General features: G+C 48.4%; 1 protein-coding gene across 1 annotated transcript in view; it reads left to right on the top strand.

The window, feature by feature from the left end:
• The window catches only part of LDB2 (LIM domain binding 2), a 312,091-nt gene extending 303,061 nt beyond the window's left edge, over nt 1–9,030 (top strand). Inside the window, exon 9 of the mRNA XM_048508704.1 lies at nt 8,328–9,030. Coding sequence (XP_048364661.1) covers nt 8,328–8,558 — 231 coding nt within the window. The 3' untranslated portion in view covers nt 8,559–9,030. The remainder of the gene's footprint in view (nt 1–8,327) is intronic.
• The last annotated feature ends 10,507 nt before the right edge of the window (nt 9,031–19,537 follow it).

Raw genomic sequence — 19,537 nt, 5'->3', positions numbered from 1 at the left:
TGCATGTGCCGTGAGCAGCGCTGTACACACAGGACAAATGGCTTGAAACTGGATCCTAAGTAAAGTACAGAAATGCATAGGGAATTAAACATGACTGATAAAAATCCACATGGCATGTTTTAGTACCGTGGTGGCGAACCTTTGGCACTCCAGATGTTATGGACTACAATTCCCATCAGCCCCTGCCAGCACGGCCAATTAGCCATGCTGGCAGGGGCTGATGGGAATTGTAGTCCACAACATCTGGAGTGCCAAAGGTTCGGTAGCACTGGTCATTCTGCCGCCTGACCAGTGCAAATCACTCAAATAGTTGGAATCTGCTGTGCTGGCAACCTGTAATGGCATAGAGTGTGGTTAGAATCCCGTTATGTGCAGGTTTCATGCGGGTCTGTGACCCGTGCTTTAAAAAAAGAACGCACAGCACAGCGTTTTTGTCAAAATCATCTACATTCCATACCGAGAATTCTGTAACCTTCGTAAAATTATACAGGATTAAGGCAAAAGGCACATTTTCTTAATTGGTCGAATTATGAAGTTACACAGAATTAAGGCTGATGGCACATATTCTCACTTTGTCTACTCGGCAACTCTTTGTTTTTTTACAATATTCGGGTTTTCCTACTGTGGGAGGGGCCAGGAGTTATGTGGAGCGTAGAGCCCCTCCCCCGTCCAGTCTCACTAATTTTTGTGAGATTTCACCAGGTATCACTTGTGTACTTTCAAGCGTGACACTGGAATCACCACAGCTAAATGCTTGTTTTTTTAAAAAAGGAAAAGAAAGAAAGCTGGGATTTTGACAATACATGAACATGGAAGGGTGTAACTGTGTTTTGGCTGGCGCCATTAGGATGCTGGATTCTGTGCCTCTGTGGAATTGTGGTTTCCTCACAGTCCAGGGCAGAATCAATTAGTTCTTCTGCTCCTTTCATTAAACCAGAGATCCCCTGTGACGAACAATTACAGTAGAGGCCTCATGCTGGCCAATGATAAAGTGTCCCCAAGAGGAAAATGTGAATAAAAGAATCTGTCAGAATTCTAGACAACAATCCATACGTTTAAATTCTCAGTCCCCATGTATAAGCTGAGAAAAAGAAAAAGAGTTGGATTTATATCCCCCCTTTCTCTTCTGTAAGGAGACTCAAAGGGGCTTACAAACTCCTTTCCCTTCCCCCCTCACAACAAACACCCTGGCTCATTCCGCACATGCAAAATAATGCACTTTCAAACTGCTTTCAGTGCTCTTTGAAGCTGTGCGGAATGGCAAAATCCACTTGCAAACAGTTGTGAAAGTGGTTTGAAAATGTATTATTTTGCGTGTGCGGAAGGGGCCCCTGTGAGATAAGTGGGACTGAAAGAGCTCCGAAGAACTGTGACTCGCCCAGCTGGCGTGTGTTGGAGTGCACAGGCTAATCTGAATTCCCCAGATAAGCCTCCACAGCTCAAGCGGCAGAACAGGGAATAAAACCCGGTTCCTCCAGATTAGAGTGCACCTGCTTTTAAAAATGTGTGTGTCGATTCAAGTACTTCAACTTCCATTTCAAGCATGGAAGTTTCCCTTCATGTTATAATATGATACTGTTATGTTACAATATTATTTACACATGGTATTACTTAATCCAGGAAGGATCAAAGATGACTTCTGCGATTTTGATTCGCCCACTGAGGGATGGCTGTCATTTAACAAGAGGCTCAAAGTGAGCCCTTTAGACTATACTGAGATCCAAAACGATGGTTTTCCTGAATCTCTCGTTTGTAATGTTTTTGTTTTGTCCTTCATTTGCCCCTCACTGTCCCCCTGCTAGTCTTCATATGTTTGCCATTAATTGCCAGCTAGCCATCATTTTACTGGTCTGACCTGTAAAACTGTGTTGCTAACTTGTATCAGGGGAGGCTAAAAAACTGGTAAAATTCAGAACCCACCTGGCCTGAATCTGCCAGGCTGTGCCCCACAAGGGTCAGCCGTCCTTCCCCATATCCCCAGCTCAGTAGAGTTATGCTCTGAAGATGCCAGCCACGGATGCAGGCGAAACATTAGGAGCAAAAACTACTAGACTACAGCCACACAGCCTGGAAAACTCACACAGCCAGTTGATTGTGGCCACGAAACAATACAACAACACAAAAGAAAACTCCACAGGACTGAGGGCTGTTTGGATTTAATCACCGTCTCGAAGCCTCAGTTCTTCATATCCACATAGAGTAATGATAACGTACCTCGCCAGGACTAACCACTAACCACTGAGGCTCTGTGCTCACATAAAACCTTACATTTAGGTCAGATCTGCATTTTCTCTTTGTTTTAATGTAAGGTGACCAGACGTCCCGCTTTTGGCGGGACAGTCCCGCCTTACACCAATCTGTCCCGCGTCCCACGGGGTTTTGTACCTGTCCCGATTTTGCCTTCTGGGGCGCTCCCAGTTCCCGACCTGTCACAGGGCGGGAAACAGGGTAGCGCCCCAGAAGGCAATGTGGCAGCCTCCTGGGCTGCCGCGCATGCGGCTGCAGGAGCGCACTGCCTTTTGGGGCGCTCCCCGGTTTCCCACCCTGTGACAGGTCGGGAAACAGGGTAGCGCCCCAGAAGGCAGTGCGGCAGCCTCCCGCACTGCCTTCTGGGGCACTCCCGTTTCCCCCAAAGGCAGTGCGCTCCTGCGGCCACACGCGCACGCGCGCACCCATTCCCGTCTCGGTTTTAAAAGGTGACAATCTGGTCACCTAATTATAATGTAAAATAATAATGAGGTTGTTTTCAAAGGTAAAATGAGAAAAATATTGTCCGTTGGTGTGGGGATGCATAGAGGGCCTTCATAACATGAGCAGCCAAGCCATGCTGAAGTCTGCAGGAAGGTGGGCCTTGACCTCCTGGGGGCTAGACTTTAGCAATTTGCCTGTGTCTCTTTTTCACAGCCCTGAGTAGGCCACACATTGGAAAGTTGAGTAGGTTCCTAGGAGGTTGAGTAGGTTCCTAGGAGGTTGCTATTCCTGGCTTCATTTGGCTTGGTGGCTCACCCAACTATATAGGCTGTGTATACCCTAAATATTGTCATTTCTGACCCTGAACCACAAGTGGGCCGTGCTGCCTTGCCTAAGCCCACAGCTGTGTTGTGTCCCCGTGTGAAAAAGGACAAGGGTTTAATTCTTGGATTCTGCTTCTCACTCCATGAGCAGGAGCTAGGAGCACTCCAGAGCTGCCGCCTCAACCCTGGGAGGGATGGAGCCTTGTGTCATTCGACAACAGTGACCCCTACTGGCCAATTTAAGGAGAAGCATTGAGGGGCTCTAAAAGGAGTCACTTCCAGTCCTCCTCAGAGGTTGGTGGCTATTGCACGGGAACTAGCGAGAGAAGACTAACTAGTATTTAAGTGGTGGGTGTCTCTAGCGGACCTTTCTGAGGAGCAGGGGTCCCTGATGTGGGGCAGAGACAGCAGGCCCAGTCCAAAGATCAGGGACAATATGTCTTCTGCTCCCTTGAGGGTTGATGAATGGTTTGGGATATGGAAATAGAATCAAAAAGCATTTGAACTCCATAGCTGTCTCTGTGATCAAACCAGGGCAGATGTCAGGCTGTAGAAGAGAATTATGGTATAGCTCCTCGGTACACAATACAAGCTGACTATCTCAGACAGCCATTCAAACAACAGCTGTCAGAGATAATTAAGTGATATTAATAGACCAGGAGAAAATGGGGAAATCCTGGTCAAGATATCGCAGGTACATTTTCTGATCAATCACGGAGGGTTTGTTCACAAATGTTTATTTTGTGCCTTTCGCATGTTCATCCAAAGAACCTGTGAACACACATCTTCCCAAGCTACTAAAAACATGAACGCCATGCTTTTCAAACAGGGGCGTAATGCCCGTTGGGCAAGGTGGGCAGCTGCCCAGGGCACCACCTTGCGGGGGGCATCAAAAGGCAGGGTTCGTTTTTGGGTATTTTTAGTGGTTTTCCATTTTTGGCCTGCAGGGGCGCAGTTTTTAGGCTAGCGGCACCAAAATTTCAGCGTATCATCAGGAGACTGTCCTTAGGCTACCCCCCCCCCCCCCAAGTTTGGTGAGGTTTGGTTCAGAGAGTCCAAAGTTATGGACTCCCAAAGGGGGTGCCCCATCCCCCATTGTTTCCAATGGGAGCTAATAGGAGATGGGGGCTACAGTTTTGAGGGTCCATAACGTTGGCCCCCCTGAACCAAACTGCACCAAACCTGGGGGGTATCATTAGGGTTTTGTCCAGGGCTACAGTTTACCTTGTTACGCCCGTTTTCAAACTCTGTTCTCAGAACTATGCAAGGCTTCCTCAACTAGATGATCAGATCCAAGCTGATCTATTGCAGCTCCCAGCTATATAAAGTAAAAACTTTTGACCAATACTGGGCAGAGCACTATGTCCCATCCACATTTAAAGGTGTGCAAGAAACCACGGCACAAGACACTCACACCCCCACGCCCCCGATATACCAAATAACATTTGACTGGTTTTGGGGCTGTCACGGGGTGAGATAATCTTGACAGGCAGGCGCTTCCCCCTCCTCTACCCCCACCCCAGGACCCCATTGGGAACGTGAGCCGGGAGCTGCAGGGTTGGGCTGGCTGCGGCTCAGCTAGTGAGCGGCGCTTGGTGAGAGCGAGGGGGAACAGGGCAAGCGCTCAGGCTTTCCTGCCTGGGCTCGCTTGGCTGGCTCCCCGGCGCAGCTCGCCAAAGTGCTGGCAAAACTTGCCGTAAACGCCGGAAAGGGTGAGCTCAGAGGTGGGATCCAGCAGGTTCTCACAGGTTCCCGAGAGTAGGTTACTCATTGTTTGTGTGTGCCGAGAGGGGGTTACTAATTGGTGATTTTGCCACGTGATTTTTGCCTTAGTTATGCCCCTCCTCTCAGCAGTAGCGCGCAGAACTTGAAGCAGTCTAGCAGGAGGTGCACCGGCGTGCGTGGCAGCCTGCGCCTGCGTGCATTCGTTTCCCGCCCAAGGACTGGCACAGTGGCTGTGTCCTTGCCACAGTCCCGCCCAGGAATGCCCCGCCCCCGGAATGCCCAGCCAAGCCCCTGTCGTACCCCACCCAGCCCCATTGGTGCTATGCCACAGTTTGAATCCCACCACCATGGGAACCTGTTACTAAAATTTTTGGATCCCACCACTGGGTGAGCTGCAACTCAGCAGAAATGAAACTGACACGATGTAAGGCGGGGAGATCAAGCGGCGGGATGGGGAAAAAAATCGGGTTTCTCCTGTGGTGTTTGTATGGAACCAGATTCAGTGTGGGATTTTGGAAAAACATTACAATTTTAATGGTTTTTGAAAAACCTGTGATGTGGAAAATATCGCAGGACAAACCCGCTTTAGGATTGGGAACCTTGTGAAGTTCTTGGCCAAACCGGGCTATTTCCCTGCTCAACCTGGGATATTTGGACCGTGCAGAATCGACCATAATTGTATTTTAAGATGGTTGCCAGCTGAGGGGAAGGGGGCATACACAACTGATAAATGAAATGCAAATGAAACCCCTGTCCCTCATCCAGGGTCCTGATCCAAAATGAGGTTGATGCGACAATCCATTAAGCATTGCCAGAATTACCCAGTTGTCACATTCTTCACACCTTTTCTATTTAGGCCCTAATTTTTAACCAGTGGGTAGACTGAGGGAGAAGAGGAAGGTAAGAAAAGAGGAACGTCAGATAGTACAGTGTAGACTTTGTTACAGCTGGAGAAGTTCAAATACTTTTTGTTGAAAAGAGGTTTGTGGGGGTGTTTAAAGGAAGAAAAGGAGAGGCAGCAGAGGCATATCGGGAGGAAATGGCACCCAGAAAGCCTGCCTGGGCTGCCCACTGCCAAGCCCTGCCCCGGCCTCTGTGCAAACCGAGCCTGACCCACCAGCCTCCACGCAGGCCAGCACGGCCTAGATAGGGCAAAAGCCGGCCTGCATGGAGGCGGGGGGTGGTGCTCAGTGACGTCAGCTGGGGCGCACCCCTTTTGGTCACTTGGGGAGGTGTACAGTGCCCAGCACCCCCCATGTAGAAGAAGAAGAAGAGTTTGGATTTATATCCCCCCTTTCTCTCCTGCAGGAGACTCAAAGGGGCTTACAATCTCCTTGCCTTTCCCCCCCCCCCTCCACAACAAACACCCTGGGAGGTAGGTGGGGCTGAGAGAGCTCCGAGAAACTGTGACAAGCCCAAGGTCACCCAGATGGCGTGTGTGGGAGTGTACAGGCTAATCTGAATTCCCCAGATAAGCCTCCACAGCTCAGGCGGCAGAGCTGGGAATCAAACCCGGTTCCCCCAGATTAGATACACGAGCTCTTAACCTCCTACGCCACTGACTAAAAGGCATGCACCCAGTGACATGTTCCTATAGGCTGTACACCTTTGAGAGGCAGCGTCTCTAGCGGGTACTGAGAAGGAAACATATGCATAAAAGACAGCAAGGGAAGACGTTGAAGAGTCCAGAGTCGCCAAACGATGGAGCTGGAAACAAGTTGTTGCTGGATCTTTGCTTGTTTTTAACAGCGCGTGGATAATTACACAAACGGAGAAGAATCCCTTTGGGTAGGCAAACCTATGTAGGGCTTTGAGCAGCTCATTAAATCAGCGTGTATCCCTCTGAACATAGCAAGAGCTCCAGTCCTCTGGGAGTTGTCTTAAGAAACTGCAGCAGGGACATTGAATCCAAAAAATGTGCTCCTCGGATAAATCCCTTCTCCCCAGAGTGGCCTTTAATACCACCAGTTAAAACTCCTCGAAGGAGCGAGTCCAAGACAGCTTTCTGGCTTCCTGTCTGGCGTGTTTCCTTTCTGCCCCATGCTGGCAGCCGGTCTATGTCGTGCGGCTGAGTTTGGGGTTCGTTTTGCACGTCTCTGTGAAAGGATTCTTGGTGCTTCCTGCAACGAGGGGATGGATCCTTTCTCTCTGGCACCCTTCAGCATTTGTCTAGTGCTAGCTTCGTTAGTGTAATTATAATTAGCACTCTGCCTTCCTTTTATGATACCAGCTGGACAGATTGGTCCTCATGCCGCACAGATTGGCAGGACTGTTGCCTACACAGAGAGGTGACAGGCACCGGGAAATAACAGATGGTAAATTCGGGGCTTGTTGGCAATCAGCAGGGTTTTTTTGCTAATGACTTAATTAGCGATGCAAATTGTCAAATCAGTGTGAACATTGTTTTTTATCCAAAAAAAAGCCCCTACCTAAATTAATTACCATAATTAAGTTGCAGGATGTCAAGTGCATTGGTTAGGGATAAGAGGTTGCGAGTTCCCTATCTTGATGCCTGGCGTGTTAAAGGTAGTCATTGTGAGTTTAATTTTGGTGGACTCCAGCTGTTGGCTGGAAGAAATCAAGCACGAAGTACGGACGTTAGGAGCGATTCGCCCAGAAGTTCCCGGAACAAATCGGCGGGAGACGGAAGGGCGGTTTGCAAGAACAGTAGCTGCTTGTGATAATTTTCGGGGGCTTTCCTGGGAAAACTTCTGGGCGAACTGGAGTTTAATTTAAATGTTATCAGTTGCTGTCCCTTTACTGTGGCGGCGCTTATAAACCTGACATGTCAATCATGTGTTGATCTGAAGAGGTCACATAACCATTTTGGCGAGTTTGTTGTACCCATTTCCGGGGGTTTAAAATGCATAGACACGTTTTATTGCATCTATATCACAGGTGTCAAACTTGCGGCCCTCCAGATGTTATGGACTACAGTTCCCATCATCCCCTGCCAGCATCATGTTGACAGGGGATGGTGGGAACTGTAGTCCATAACATCTGGAGGGCCATGAGTTTGACACCTATGATCTAGATTATCTGTGTCCTGGATTTTTTAACATAATCCTGTAATGCAGGGGTGTCAAACTCGCGGCCCTCCAGATGGTCATGAACTACAATTCCCATCAGTCCCTCCCAATGTGAGCTATGCTGGCAAGGACTGATGGGAATTGTAGTTCATGAACATCTGGAGGGCTGCGGGTTTGACACCTGTGCTGTAATGCCTACTACACATTCTGAAAAGGGAATTCATTTCTGTTGTCGAGCATGGCTATCACGAGGGTTGTCTTGATGGGGCTGGCAAGGAAGAGACATTATGGGTCACTGTGGATGAGAAAGGGTCTGCTACAGACCTGGGGTTGGTTGGTTGGTTGGTTGGTTGGTTGGTTTGCTTGCTTGCTTGCTTGCTTGCTTGCTTGCTTGCTTGCTTGCTTGCTTGCTTGCTTGCTTGCTTGCTTGCTTGCTTGCTTGCTTGCTTGCTTGCTTGCTTGCTTGCTTGCTTGCTTGCTTGCTTGCTTGCTTGCTTGCTTGCTTGCTTGCTTGCTTGCTTGCTTTCTCCATATAACAAGTGTGGGGTCCTGTTCACAGGACGTGATGGTGGTTGGAGAACCAACTCTGATGGGAGGAGAATTTGGCGATGAAGACGAACGGCTCATCACCAGGCTAGAGAACACGCAGTACGATGCAGCGAATGGCATGGATGACGATGAAGATTTCAACAGCTCGCCTGCTCTGGGGAACAACAGTCCATGGAACAGTAAACCTCCGGCTAACCAGGAGGCCAAGTCTGAAAACCCAACCCCACAAGCATCCCAATAAGTTGTCCGAAGCTGTGTCCACCATTGCTTATAACAGCAGTTTGCAATTACTATCCTACAGCATTCTTTACAAAAAATGAAATCCTCCGAGCTTTCTACAGATATCAATCCTATTTCTGAGGTGTACAGCTGTCCTTCTTTATTTTAAGTTAGAAAAATAATTTATAAGCTTTCAGGTATCTATCTTGGAAGCTCTTGCACATGATTTAAATTGGCACTGGCCACATTGAGGGGGGGAAAGGAACGTTTCTAAATGCATTTCAGAGCAGGATTTTCTCACCCGTGATGTCCCTCCCCTTTACCCGCTACAGGTCATGTTGTGCAAACAAGAATCTCTTGGCAGGTCTTTTTTTTTAAACATGGTAAATGGCATCTTGTTTTTGGTTCCTGGATACAATAAAAAAAATCAATTTCTTCACTTTTTAATTATGCTCTCAATAGTTTATCTCCCTGGTTAGCATTTGTGTGTGTGTGTGTGTGTGTGTGTGTGTGTGTGTGTGTGTGTGTGTGTGTGTGTGTGTGTGTGTGTGTGTGTGTGTGTGTGTGTGTGTGTGTAAAGAAAGCAAAAGAAGGCAGGGTTAACAGGTGTCAGGAAAATTTTATTACGAAGAAACAGCGTAGCCTGCTACCATTTCAGTTGAAATTCTTGGAGGCCACAGCAAAAATATCCCAATGAACGGTGATTTGGAAATGAATTGACAAAAAAATACCCCTTGCATTTGTGTGAATGTAACTTTTAGAGCCCAATCCCGAGCTCCCTGGTGTTGGGAACACAGCAGAGGCGTATAGCGTATAGGGACATGGGGTCACCCATGTCCCTGGGCGCATGCCTTTCGGTCATGAGGGGTGAGGCTCAGCGGCAGGAGACCGCAGCACCCGCCTGGGCCACCTGCCGCTGCTGAGTCCTGCCCCCTCCCAGCCTCCTTGCAAGCTGGCTTTTGCCCTCCCCAGGCCTTGGGGATGGCAGGAACCGGCCTGCAGAGAAGCAGGGGCAGGGTTCAGTCTGAGCCCTACTCCTTTGCCACCCCGTCCCCAAGCGTGGAGGGGCACAGGGGCGGGGGGCTCCCAGAGGAGGTGTTGTCCCGGGTGCCATTTCCCCTTGACATGCTTCTGGAACACAGGGTCCTGTTTCCTCCAAGCGGGTTTCTCAGCAGTGCGGGGAAGGGGGGGCAAAAAACAGGATAAAGCCTCCCCCCACCAAAAAGTCTTCCATTCGGCATTCCAGCAGGCAAAGGCGGGGTGGAAACCAACTAATGTCAGCTGCATCCCCAGCCACGCCTCTGAAACACCCTGGCGGGGGCACGGCAGCCACTTCCAGGGTTGGGTGCCACAGAGCCACGTGGCTCCCCGGCGCCTGTTCATCTGATCCCTCCGCTGAGGCATTTGCACTTGCAACAACTCCAGAGGTCGGTCTCTCTGCCCCCCCCCCCCAGATTGGGATGCCTTTATCTGAATATAAAATATTATAAATAATTTTCAGCTATTGGTAATCACATCACTCCATGACTCAGCGGAAGAGCATCTGCTTTGCGTGCAGAATAGTTGGTATCCACAGTGCAGTGTCACGCAGTAGCCTGATGCGACAGACCACTCTGAGGGGGTTGGAGAGCTGCTGTTACTCAGAGTAGACTGCACTGATCTTGAGAAAACAGGCTTGACTCCACAAAAGGCAATTTCGTTACCACCAAGTACAAGATACTTGAGACCAGAAATATTGACTGTGGGTTACAATTCTGATCCAACAGACCTCATGTAGCCATCTGAAGTCAGTTCTTTGACAAGACTGGATTCCATGTCCCTCTCTGGGCCTTTCCCCACTTACCTTAAGCCCCGCGCTACTCTCCTCAAATAGCGCGTGGTCCCCTGGCACTCCCCATGACAGGGGTGGCGACAGCGCAGCCGCCCCGACGCTGCCACTGTCGTGCCCCCTCAGCACGCGGCATCCCTGGCGCTCTTGTAAATGGCGCCTTTTGATGATGTCGTGGGGACGCCCGGGCGTGCGCCAGGGATGAGAGCAGCGAGCGGCATGGGGGGATCGTGGTGAGTGGGGAAACGCCCAATGTGTGCCCTTGTGAATAGCACAACTCTGAGTTCTGACTTGAGAAGGGGAATTTCACACACACACACACACACACACACACACATCTTGTCTGTTTGCATGATTACCCACCGAACCGGGGATTCACGTGGATACTCCCCACCTAGATCAGGCCGTGGGTTTTCACAGTAGCCCTCAATGAAAAGTTACTGGACCCAGATAGCTAGCCCGTCTCCTCTGTCCTCCCCTGCACTAATCAGCGTAGCCTTCCGCCCTCTTCTTTTCTTCCACCCATTTGGGGACCTGCTCTTTTCAATTCGACATTAAAACAAATCCCAGGTAATACTTTCCATTCTTGAACACACTACGATGGCGGCAAAACACGTCTTTGTTTCATCAAAGACAGAACAAACATTTTAATGAGGAGACAGATACTCGAGGCCCATGAGAATTTATGCTTTGTAAAATTGCTGTTGATCTGGATTTTGAAAGCCATGTAATCCGTTAATTTTGTGAGCAGTTTTTAAAGAGGTTATTATTGGGGGGGCGGGGAGGGGTTTGATTTAATTGTATCTTGAGTTTACTTTGTTGTTTCTTTCCACACATATTCTTGTACAATACTTTTGTAAAGCCCGCAAACCAATTAATTTTTGACACCAGTATATTTATGTGAAACTTTATAAAAGAAACTAATTTTTTTTCATTTGCATATTAATATGTTCCAACTCATAATGTAAAAGAAAAACACAGTGAGTCAGTGTGTTATATGATACAGCTGTATTTTATGTATGCTTTGCCAATACGTGTGCCAATAAACTGTGTTAACAAAAGTGCTTTGTATTTTTCCTTGCCAACCGGGGACATACTCATTGTGTGCTGTCAAATCACAGCCCCAGGGTCACAGGGCAGGGGTGGCCAACCTATGGTGCTCCAGATGTCCATGACTACCATTCCCATCAGCCCCTGCCAGCATGGCCAATTGGGAGTTGTAGTCCATGAACATCTGGAGCACCATAGCTTGGCCACCTCTGCCATAGGACCTTCAAGGCAAGAGGTGAACAGAAATGGTTTGCTGTTGCCTTCCTCTACATAGAACCCCAGGTCCTTCTTGGTGGTGTCCTATCCAAGCACTAACTGTGGCCAGTCCTTTTTAGCTCCCAATCTTTGGTCGTTTCCCCACTTACCTCGACCCCCCCCCTTGCTGCGTGCTACTCCCAGCACGCATAATTTCTGGTGCACTCCCGGGCTTCCCCACGCCCCCGTGCTCTGCGCGGGGCCATCAAAAGGCGCCGTTTTGAGGAGCGCCAGGAATGACGCGCGCTGAGGGGGCGCGACAGCGGCAGCGTTGGGGCGGCTGTGTTGTCGCCGCCCCTGTAGTGGGGAGTGCCGGGGGACCCCGCGCTACTTGGTGACAGTAGTGCGCAGCAGACGTTAAGTGGGGAAACGACCTTTGATTAGGTCAGCCTGCTAGTCACACAGACACTAACAGCCCAATCTGGAGCCCCTGGCAGAGAGGAAGGAGCTGCTATGGAGGCTTCTCGCCATCTCCAGAGCACTTCCTGGCATTGGGGGCGGGGGAGAAACAGCCAAAAAAACCCTCCAGAGGTTCCGGGTCATGCCACAACTAGCCACAAACCCAAGGTGGAAACTCACACCCCAGGAATACCCCAGCTCACCTACCCAACACTGGTCTCCAATTAGGATGCCAGCACAGCTCCACGGTAGCCCAAACTTCTAGGTTTTATCATAAGGTGACCAGATTTTCACCTTTTTAAAGCGGGACGAACGCGCGCGCCCACAGGAGCGCACTGCCTTTTGGGGCGATCCCCAGTTTCCCGCCCAGTCACAGGGCGGGAAACGGGAGTGCCTCAGAAGGCAGTGCGGCAGCGCGGGAGGGCGGAAAACCGGGGAGTGTCCCAAAAGGCAGTGCGCTCCTTCGACCGCATGCACGGGAGGCCGCCGCACTGCCTTCTGGGGCACTCCCCTGTTTCCTGCCCTGTGACAGGGCGGGAAAAGGGGAACGCCCCAGAAGGCAGTGCAGCATCCTTCCAAAAATTGGGAGATTTAAAAAACCCAACGGGACGCGGGACAAATTGCTTAAAAGCGGGACTGTCCTGCCAAAAGCGGGACGTCTGGTCACACAATTTTATCACCCCAGAGCTGAGGGGTAGCCAGCACCTTTGCCCCCTCTGCTGGCATGGGTGCTTCTTGTGCCAGCGGAAATGGCAGATGTGTTGGCGTAGCCTCTACAAGTGGACTTGGCCTTCCATGAGGATTGGGCCATAAAAGCTGTGTTCTCTGGCATAGCTGATAGCACCAGACACTCCTGGTAGTATTTCTGTTCTCTCAATTTCCAGTTGCTGTAGAGAGTGGGAGGAAAATACATAGCCTCAGCTACTCCTCACCTCCAATTCACTCTCCCACGCTGTGCTGATCTCAGAAGGGGCGAACCATGAGCTAGGCCTTAAAAGATGTGGCTGGTTGTCCTTTCGTAATAACTTGATAACAACAATATAAAAGCAGACCAAAAGAGTTTGAAGCACAGAACAAAGCTTAACTTGATTACAAATCTGAAGATCAAGAGAGAGCCAACAGAGTGGTATAAATAAGAACATAAGAATAGCGCCTGCTGGATCAGACCAGAGTCCATCTAGTCCAGCTCTCTGCTACTCTCAGTGGCCCACCAGGTGCCTTTGGGAGCTCACGTGCAAGATATGAAAGCAATGGCCTTCTGCTGCTGCTGCTGCTCCTGAGCACCTGGTCTGCTCAGGCATTTGCAATCTCAGATCAAGGAGGATCAAGATTGGTAGCCATAGAGCGACTTCTTCTCCCTAAATCTGTCCAAGCCCCTTTTAAAGCTATCCAGGTTAGTGGCCATCATCACCACCTCCTGTGACAGCATATTCCAAACACCAATCACGCGTTGCGCGAATAAATTTTTCCTTTTATTAGTCCTAATTCTTCCCCCCAGCATTTTCAGTGTTCTAGAATAGTGTTCTAGAGCAGCATAAGTTGATTACCAAAGTATTTTTTAATAAGAATTCTTTTTAAAACACCGTTAATTCTTTTAAAAATAGGATAAATTTAAAAAAACTTCTGGTATACAGACACTGTTGTTATTTTCTATGTATATTCTTGCAAAATTATGAAGTCTGTTAAGTTATAAACTTCTTCTGTTCCCTAGCGCAATTACCACAATACTAACAGCTACACATATGAATAATTCTCTCTATATACATGGCATTTCTGCTATGTAAATTTCATTCATTACTTCTTTTACATTTAAAAATAATATAAGTACATTTTCCATTTATCTTGACATTCTTGATTACATCTTTTATCAGGCTCATAAGTTTTGTCATTGTTGCATATTCCCTTGATTTATTTTCCCAGTTCACTAAACTGGGGCATTCTGACATCTTCCATTTTAGTGCTAGTGCCACTCCAGTTGCAGTCATCAAATATCAAAACAATTTTTCATTGTTCCTTGAAATGTTCTTTCATAGTGTGCCGAAAAGCATGGGATAATTGACTTCTGGAGCAAATTCAGTTTGCTGATTGTCCTGAGGACGGCTGAAAATCCGGGTCTGGTGGAACACAAAGGGGCCATTGGCAGCAACCAAACCAGCCCAAGATGAGCCACAAGTCTGGCTCATGGGGCAAGATAGACTCCATCAACTCTCTAGATCAGTGGTGGCGAACCTATGGCACGGGTGCCAGAGGTGGCACTCAGAGCCCTCTCTGTGGGCACGGCTTGGGCCGCTGGGCACGACATGTAGGTAACCCTGTTAAGTGCTGTTAAACCCCACTGATTTTCATGGGAAGAACTAAAGCGCAATACTTTACCTGGGAGTAAGCTCGGTTGCTGGCAACGGGGCTTGCTTCTAAACTCTCCTAGGGTCATGTGATTCACCCGTTGGAAGAGTTGCATGGTTGCTTCAAAGCAAAGCCACCGACTACCACCAAGCTTACTCCCAAGTAATGCGCGCCTTGGACCCAACCGTTTTTTCTAAACTAAAACCTCAGAATTCAGGTTCAATTGCCGTGTTGGCACTTTGCAATAAATAAGTGGCTTTTGGGTTGCAGTTTGGGCACTCGGTCTCGAAAAGGTTTGCCATCACTGCTCTAGATGCAACGTTAAAACTCACTACAATACACAAACGCATTGCATCAACCGCATTTTTATATGTGCATCACAAACAACAATAAAGTGCATAAATAGTGAAGTTCAGTGCAAAACACAACAAAACACGACAAATAGTGCAATTCTTACAGCAATACAGCTTATGGTGGTTACAATTGCAGCATTCACTTATCACGCCTTTAGTACGTCTCAATCATGTCCTCTTATATCTTTCATTGTCACAAAACTCCGTATCCATAATCCTCAAAGGGACAAAGCCTACTGTTCTCAGAGACTTCGCATAGGCTGCAGTGTGCTGCATCAACGATTCATGCAACTCTTTTTTATGCTGAATGATAGACGGACTGGCCAATGTCCAATCCGAATGCTTGAAATTGTTTGAAATGAACGGATGGCGCTAATATAGCCGTTTTCGAAAAAAATCTTCTTCAGATCATTTTGTCAGTCTTAATTGGGATAGTCCTTCAAGGTGAAACTTTCACATCCATACATTGTTCCTTGAAATATTCTTTCGTAGTGTGCCGAAAAGCATGGGAGAATTGACTTCTGGAGCAAATTCAGTTTGCTGATTGTCCTGAGGACGGCTGAGGACGGCTGAAAATCCGGGTCTGGTGGAACACAAAGGGGCCATTGGCAGCAACCAAACCAGCCCAAGATGAGCCACAAGTCTGGCTCATGGGGCAAGATAGACTCCCCCACTCCCTAGAGGAGAGAAAGGTCTACCACTCACTATTTCACGGCTTCCTTATTCAGTGCTGAAGCTCCTGACAAGGGCAAGTGAGGAAGCAGCCTGTCTCAGCCATTGGATCGCCACATGGGTGGCTGCAAAAACGGGGCCCTTGGGAACATCACGGCGCACCACTGTAGCAGAAAGGTCGAAGCGTAGCAAGGCCAGGACAAGCAGCAAACATGTCTTGCTGTTCAAGATCTCCCCATCGCCCATCTACATTTTTGGTTAAAAGGGGAAAGAAAGAAGGAGTATTGGTTGGAATACATTATTAGCAAAGTTTAGCAGATACCCATCAAGACCCAGTAACTATCAAGTTGCTTGTATATAAAGGTTTATCAGCTAAAAGGGTAGAGTAACAATGGAGCAAAACAATAAATACTGTTCTGCACAGTTACGTATTCACAGTTATCCCAGCACACAGCAAGGACTGACTGAGCAAGAGAACAAAAAAACCAAGCTCACTTTATAACTTTGGGTGCACGCACTCACAGACACATCAGCAATGGCGAGCAAACTGGCCAAAAGCTGGTCGATAGGTCCGGCCATTGGAACAGGACCTCAACATCCTGTTTACACACAGATAGTTAAGACTTTCATGACTGGTTGGGACAGGTTTCTCACAGTCTTGTTAACATGCGAAGAAAAATCAACGGTGCAGGCAGAAGGAAATTTCCCCCCCACCCTAAGTATTTATACCCCTTCACCAGTGGTGGGATCCAAAAATTTTAGTAACAGGTTCCCATGGTGGTGGGATTCAAACTGTGGCGTAGCACTAATGGGGCGGGGCGGGGCACAATGGGGGCGTGGCCAGGCATTCCGGGGCGGGGCATTCCTGGGTGGGGCTATGGCAAGGATGCAGCCGCTGTGCCAGTCCTTGGGCGGGAAATGAATGCACGCAGGCGCAGGCTGCTACCCACGCCGGTGCACCTCCTGCTAGACTGCTTCAAGTTCTGCATGCTACTGCTGAGGAGTGGAGGAGGGGCGTAACTAAGGCAAAAATCACGTGGCAAAATCACCAATTAATAACCCCCTCTCGGCACACGCAAATAATTAGTAGCCTAATCTCAGGAACCCATGAGAACCTGCTGGATCCCACCTCTGCCCTACTCGTTTCGTGTTAAGCTTCCTCGGGGGTTCTATGGAATATTAACAGGAGCATTACTGTGTTTATATTCCACAGATCCCTCAGAAGAAGCTCAACATGAAAAGCGGAGGGGTTGAAAACTTCAGAACACAATTTTCTTCCCGCTGCCCCAGTGTTTCTTCTCCCTCTTTTTTTTGCTTCAGTTGATAACAACACTTCGCTTTCTCCCCTCACAATATGGCTGGCAGTACACAATCAACAACCAAATGTGCCGGGTGGACGACGATCCAGAAATTGTACGTAATTAGATGCTGAGAGCCAAGAAAGCCAGGGGCTTTGATGCGTGAGTTTGACATTGGGTCCCAGATAGCAAAGCTGTTACTGTACTTTGATTTCCTTTTTTCCCCCCGTTTCTGTACATATACTTGATCAATCAACAGAAATTACAGAGCTGCTTGATGTCATTTTACTTGAATGCCTTTTATGAATGGATCTGGAACAAAATAAAATGTCTACATAGCGTATGTTAGAAATTATATGTGAAAGAATATCGTGCACAACAGAAATTATAGGGTAGGAATTGCCCTTTGACCTTCCCTTTACTTTCTACTGGCTTTGCTCCAGAAATGCTGTTTGTCTGCCTTGGCGCAGCAATGAATCAGCCATTCCTGATCTGCTCACACCTGCCCACCTGGATGTATCTAGTAGGCCACTTTTTCCAAAGCACCTGCGTACAGTTATGTTCATAATTCCAGGTAGCCTGCACACTTCAAGGCCTGGGAAGCAACAGGTAAGTTCAGACCGGAAATACCAGGTTGGCTCCAGGCCAGTGGCGTAGCGCCCAGGGGACAAGTGGGGAGCAATGCCCCAGGCACACCCCCAAAGCAGAGATGTGGCCAGGGTGTGACGGAAGCATGGCTGGGGCATTCTGGGGGAGTTCCAGGGCAGGAGCGAACAGCATTGCAGCAGGGGCACAAGTCACGCATGCGCCCCGGGCGCAGAATGACGTCCTGGGCGCACACAGGGGCAGAGGCGTGGAGGGGCGTTATGTGGGCGGGACAGGCAGCAGGAACACAGGGTGCGTGTGTGCCCTGGGCGCAGTTCCCCCTCACACCGCCCCTGAGTCTCTTCCCCATGGCAACTTAAACCTGCTATATTCCCCTCAACCTGGGTATTTCAAAAATTGCTAAACTAGTGATCTTTTTGCAAAAATCCCAGGTTGAAAACACTCCCACATGAACACAACAGGCAGGAGATGCTTCATTCTTCCTGTGTGCCAGTTGATTCCCCCCCTCCTTTGCCCCCTTTACTTTCATTTCTGCTGTCATCCAGCATGTCAGCAAGATTCTGCCCGTCCTTCATTGTACAATTTCCCCAACCCGAGAGGGGGTTACTAATTGGGTCTGCTTTTCCGTTAGAAATTCCATTAGGTCCAAAAACCATAAAGTCCTGTTGTTTCCTATGTGGCCGGTTAGCGAAGGTAGAAAACAGGATAATTCTCCCTGTTGGGCTGTTTTAAAAACATGTTTTAGTAATATGGTAAAGTTCCTTGTTTAAGGAAAGTATCCTTCTTTTGATTTCTAGAAACAAAATTAAGCATTTGAAAGTATTAAGTATTTGACAGGCAGTCAATTAGAGGAGAAGTAGTAGTTTCTGTTGGCAGTAGACGATAGGACTTGCTAGAATGAGCTTAAATTATGGACAGAAAGATACCAGCTGGAAATGAGGAACTTTTTTTTTTTACAGTGAGAGTTTTTTATAGTAACAGAGAAATTATTAATGCCCCACCCCCAGAATGCCCGGCCATGCCCCCGTAATGCCCCGCCCAACCCCATTGGTGCTACGCCATTGTTTGAATCCCACCACCATGGGAACCTGTTACTAAAATTTTTGGATCCCACCACTGGCTTTATAGATAACTAGGCTTTCCCCTGACACCATGGTCCCATGAAAAAAGTTACATCTGTTATTTCGTGGAGCAGGAAGCCAGGTGGCTATCACTATCTGCTTGCAACCTTGGGGCACCTTATCTCCAAAGATTGTTTTTCACAACTTCTTGGGAAAATGGGAGAGGGGCTCGCTTTAAAGGATAAAGGGGACTGTGAATGCCAGCTTTGCCAGAACTGACCTTTCTAGTGTGGTACTTTGATGTCTGCTCAATAAACGCTACTGATCAATACCTCGAAGTTTGTCTGTTGGCTTAAGGGTCTGAGACTTAACACATTTATAATGACTGCAACTCGTTATAAATATGTTATGGGAAAGGAGTGCTATAATGCATTTGAAGAGGAGTCCTTCACACTGCCCTGTTGATGTACCGACGGGACTGGAACTAAGCAGGGTCACCCCTGGCTAGCATTTGGATAGGAGAACATCAAGGCAGTCCAGGGTCTCTATGCAGAGGCAGGCAATGGTAAACCACCTCTGAAGCCTTTTGCCTTGAAAATCCTACCTTGTCGCCATGTCAGCTGTGATTTGATAGTCGAAAGAATTCTGTTTCTGCTATTCAGGGAGAAAAGCATGGAATTCTGCAGGGGCGTTGAACATCAAGTCCCTGGCCTGGCCTGGCCTCTGGAAGTCTTTTTGGTGGTGATGACTCTTTTTCAACACAAGATGAAGAATCATTTTGCACTCGACAGATTTATTGTGACAAGATCTTTTAGGGCTGCAGCCCGCTTAATCTGCATGTCCTCAGCTGCTAGATATAAACACACTGCATAAAAAGTTATAGACCATGCGATCCAAAGCCCAGAATCACTCCAGGCTCAGTTCTCTCGATGTCTTCCTGGGATCCATTAAACCCCTTCATGAAAGCATCACCAAAGCTCTGGGAAGGAACTCTGGCGTGGACTTCTTCCACATATCCCAGTACTTCTTGTGTTACCTTTGGGAAAGAGGGAAACCCACCTTGGGGAATTCCTAAGAGGGAACGGGAAATGAACCATCTTTGATACAATAGGGCCTCTGCGGGGCTTCTTGCCTGA

The sequence above is a fragment of the Sphaerodactylus townsendi genome, linkage group LG10 (assembly GCF_021028975.2).
Source record: "Sphaerodactylus townsendi isolate TG3544 linkage group LG10, MPM_Stown_v2.3, whole genome shotgun sequence".
In the NCBI taxonomy this organism is placed as follows: domain Eukaryota; kingdom Metazoa; phylum Chordata; class Lepidosauria; order Squamata; family Sphaerodactylidae; genus Sphaerodactylus; species Sphaerodactylus townsendi.
This window is presented reverse-complemented; position numbering and strand designations above follow the sequence as displayed.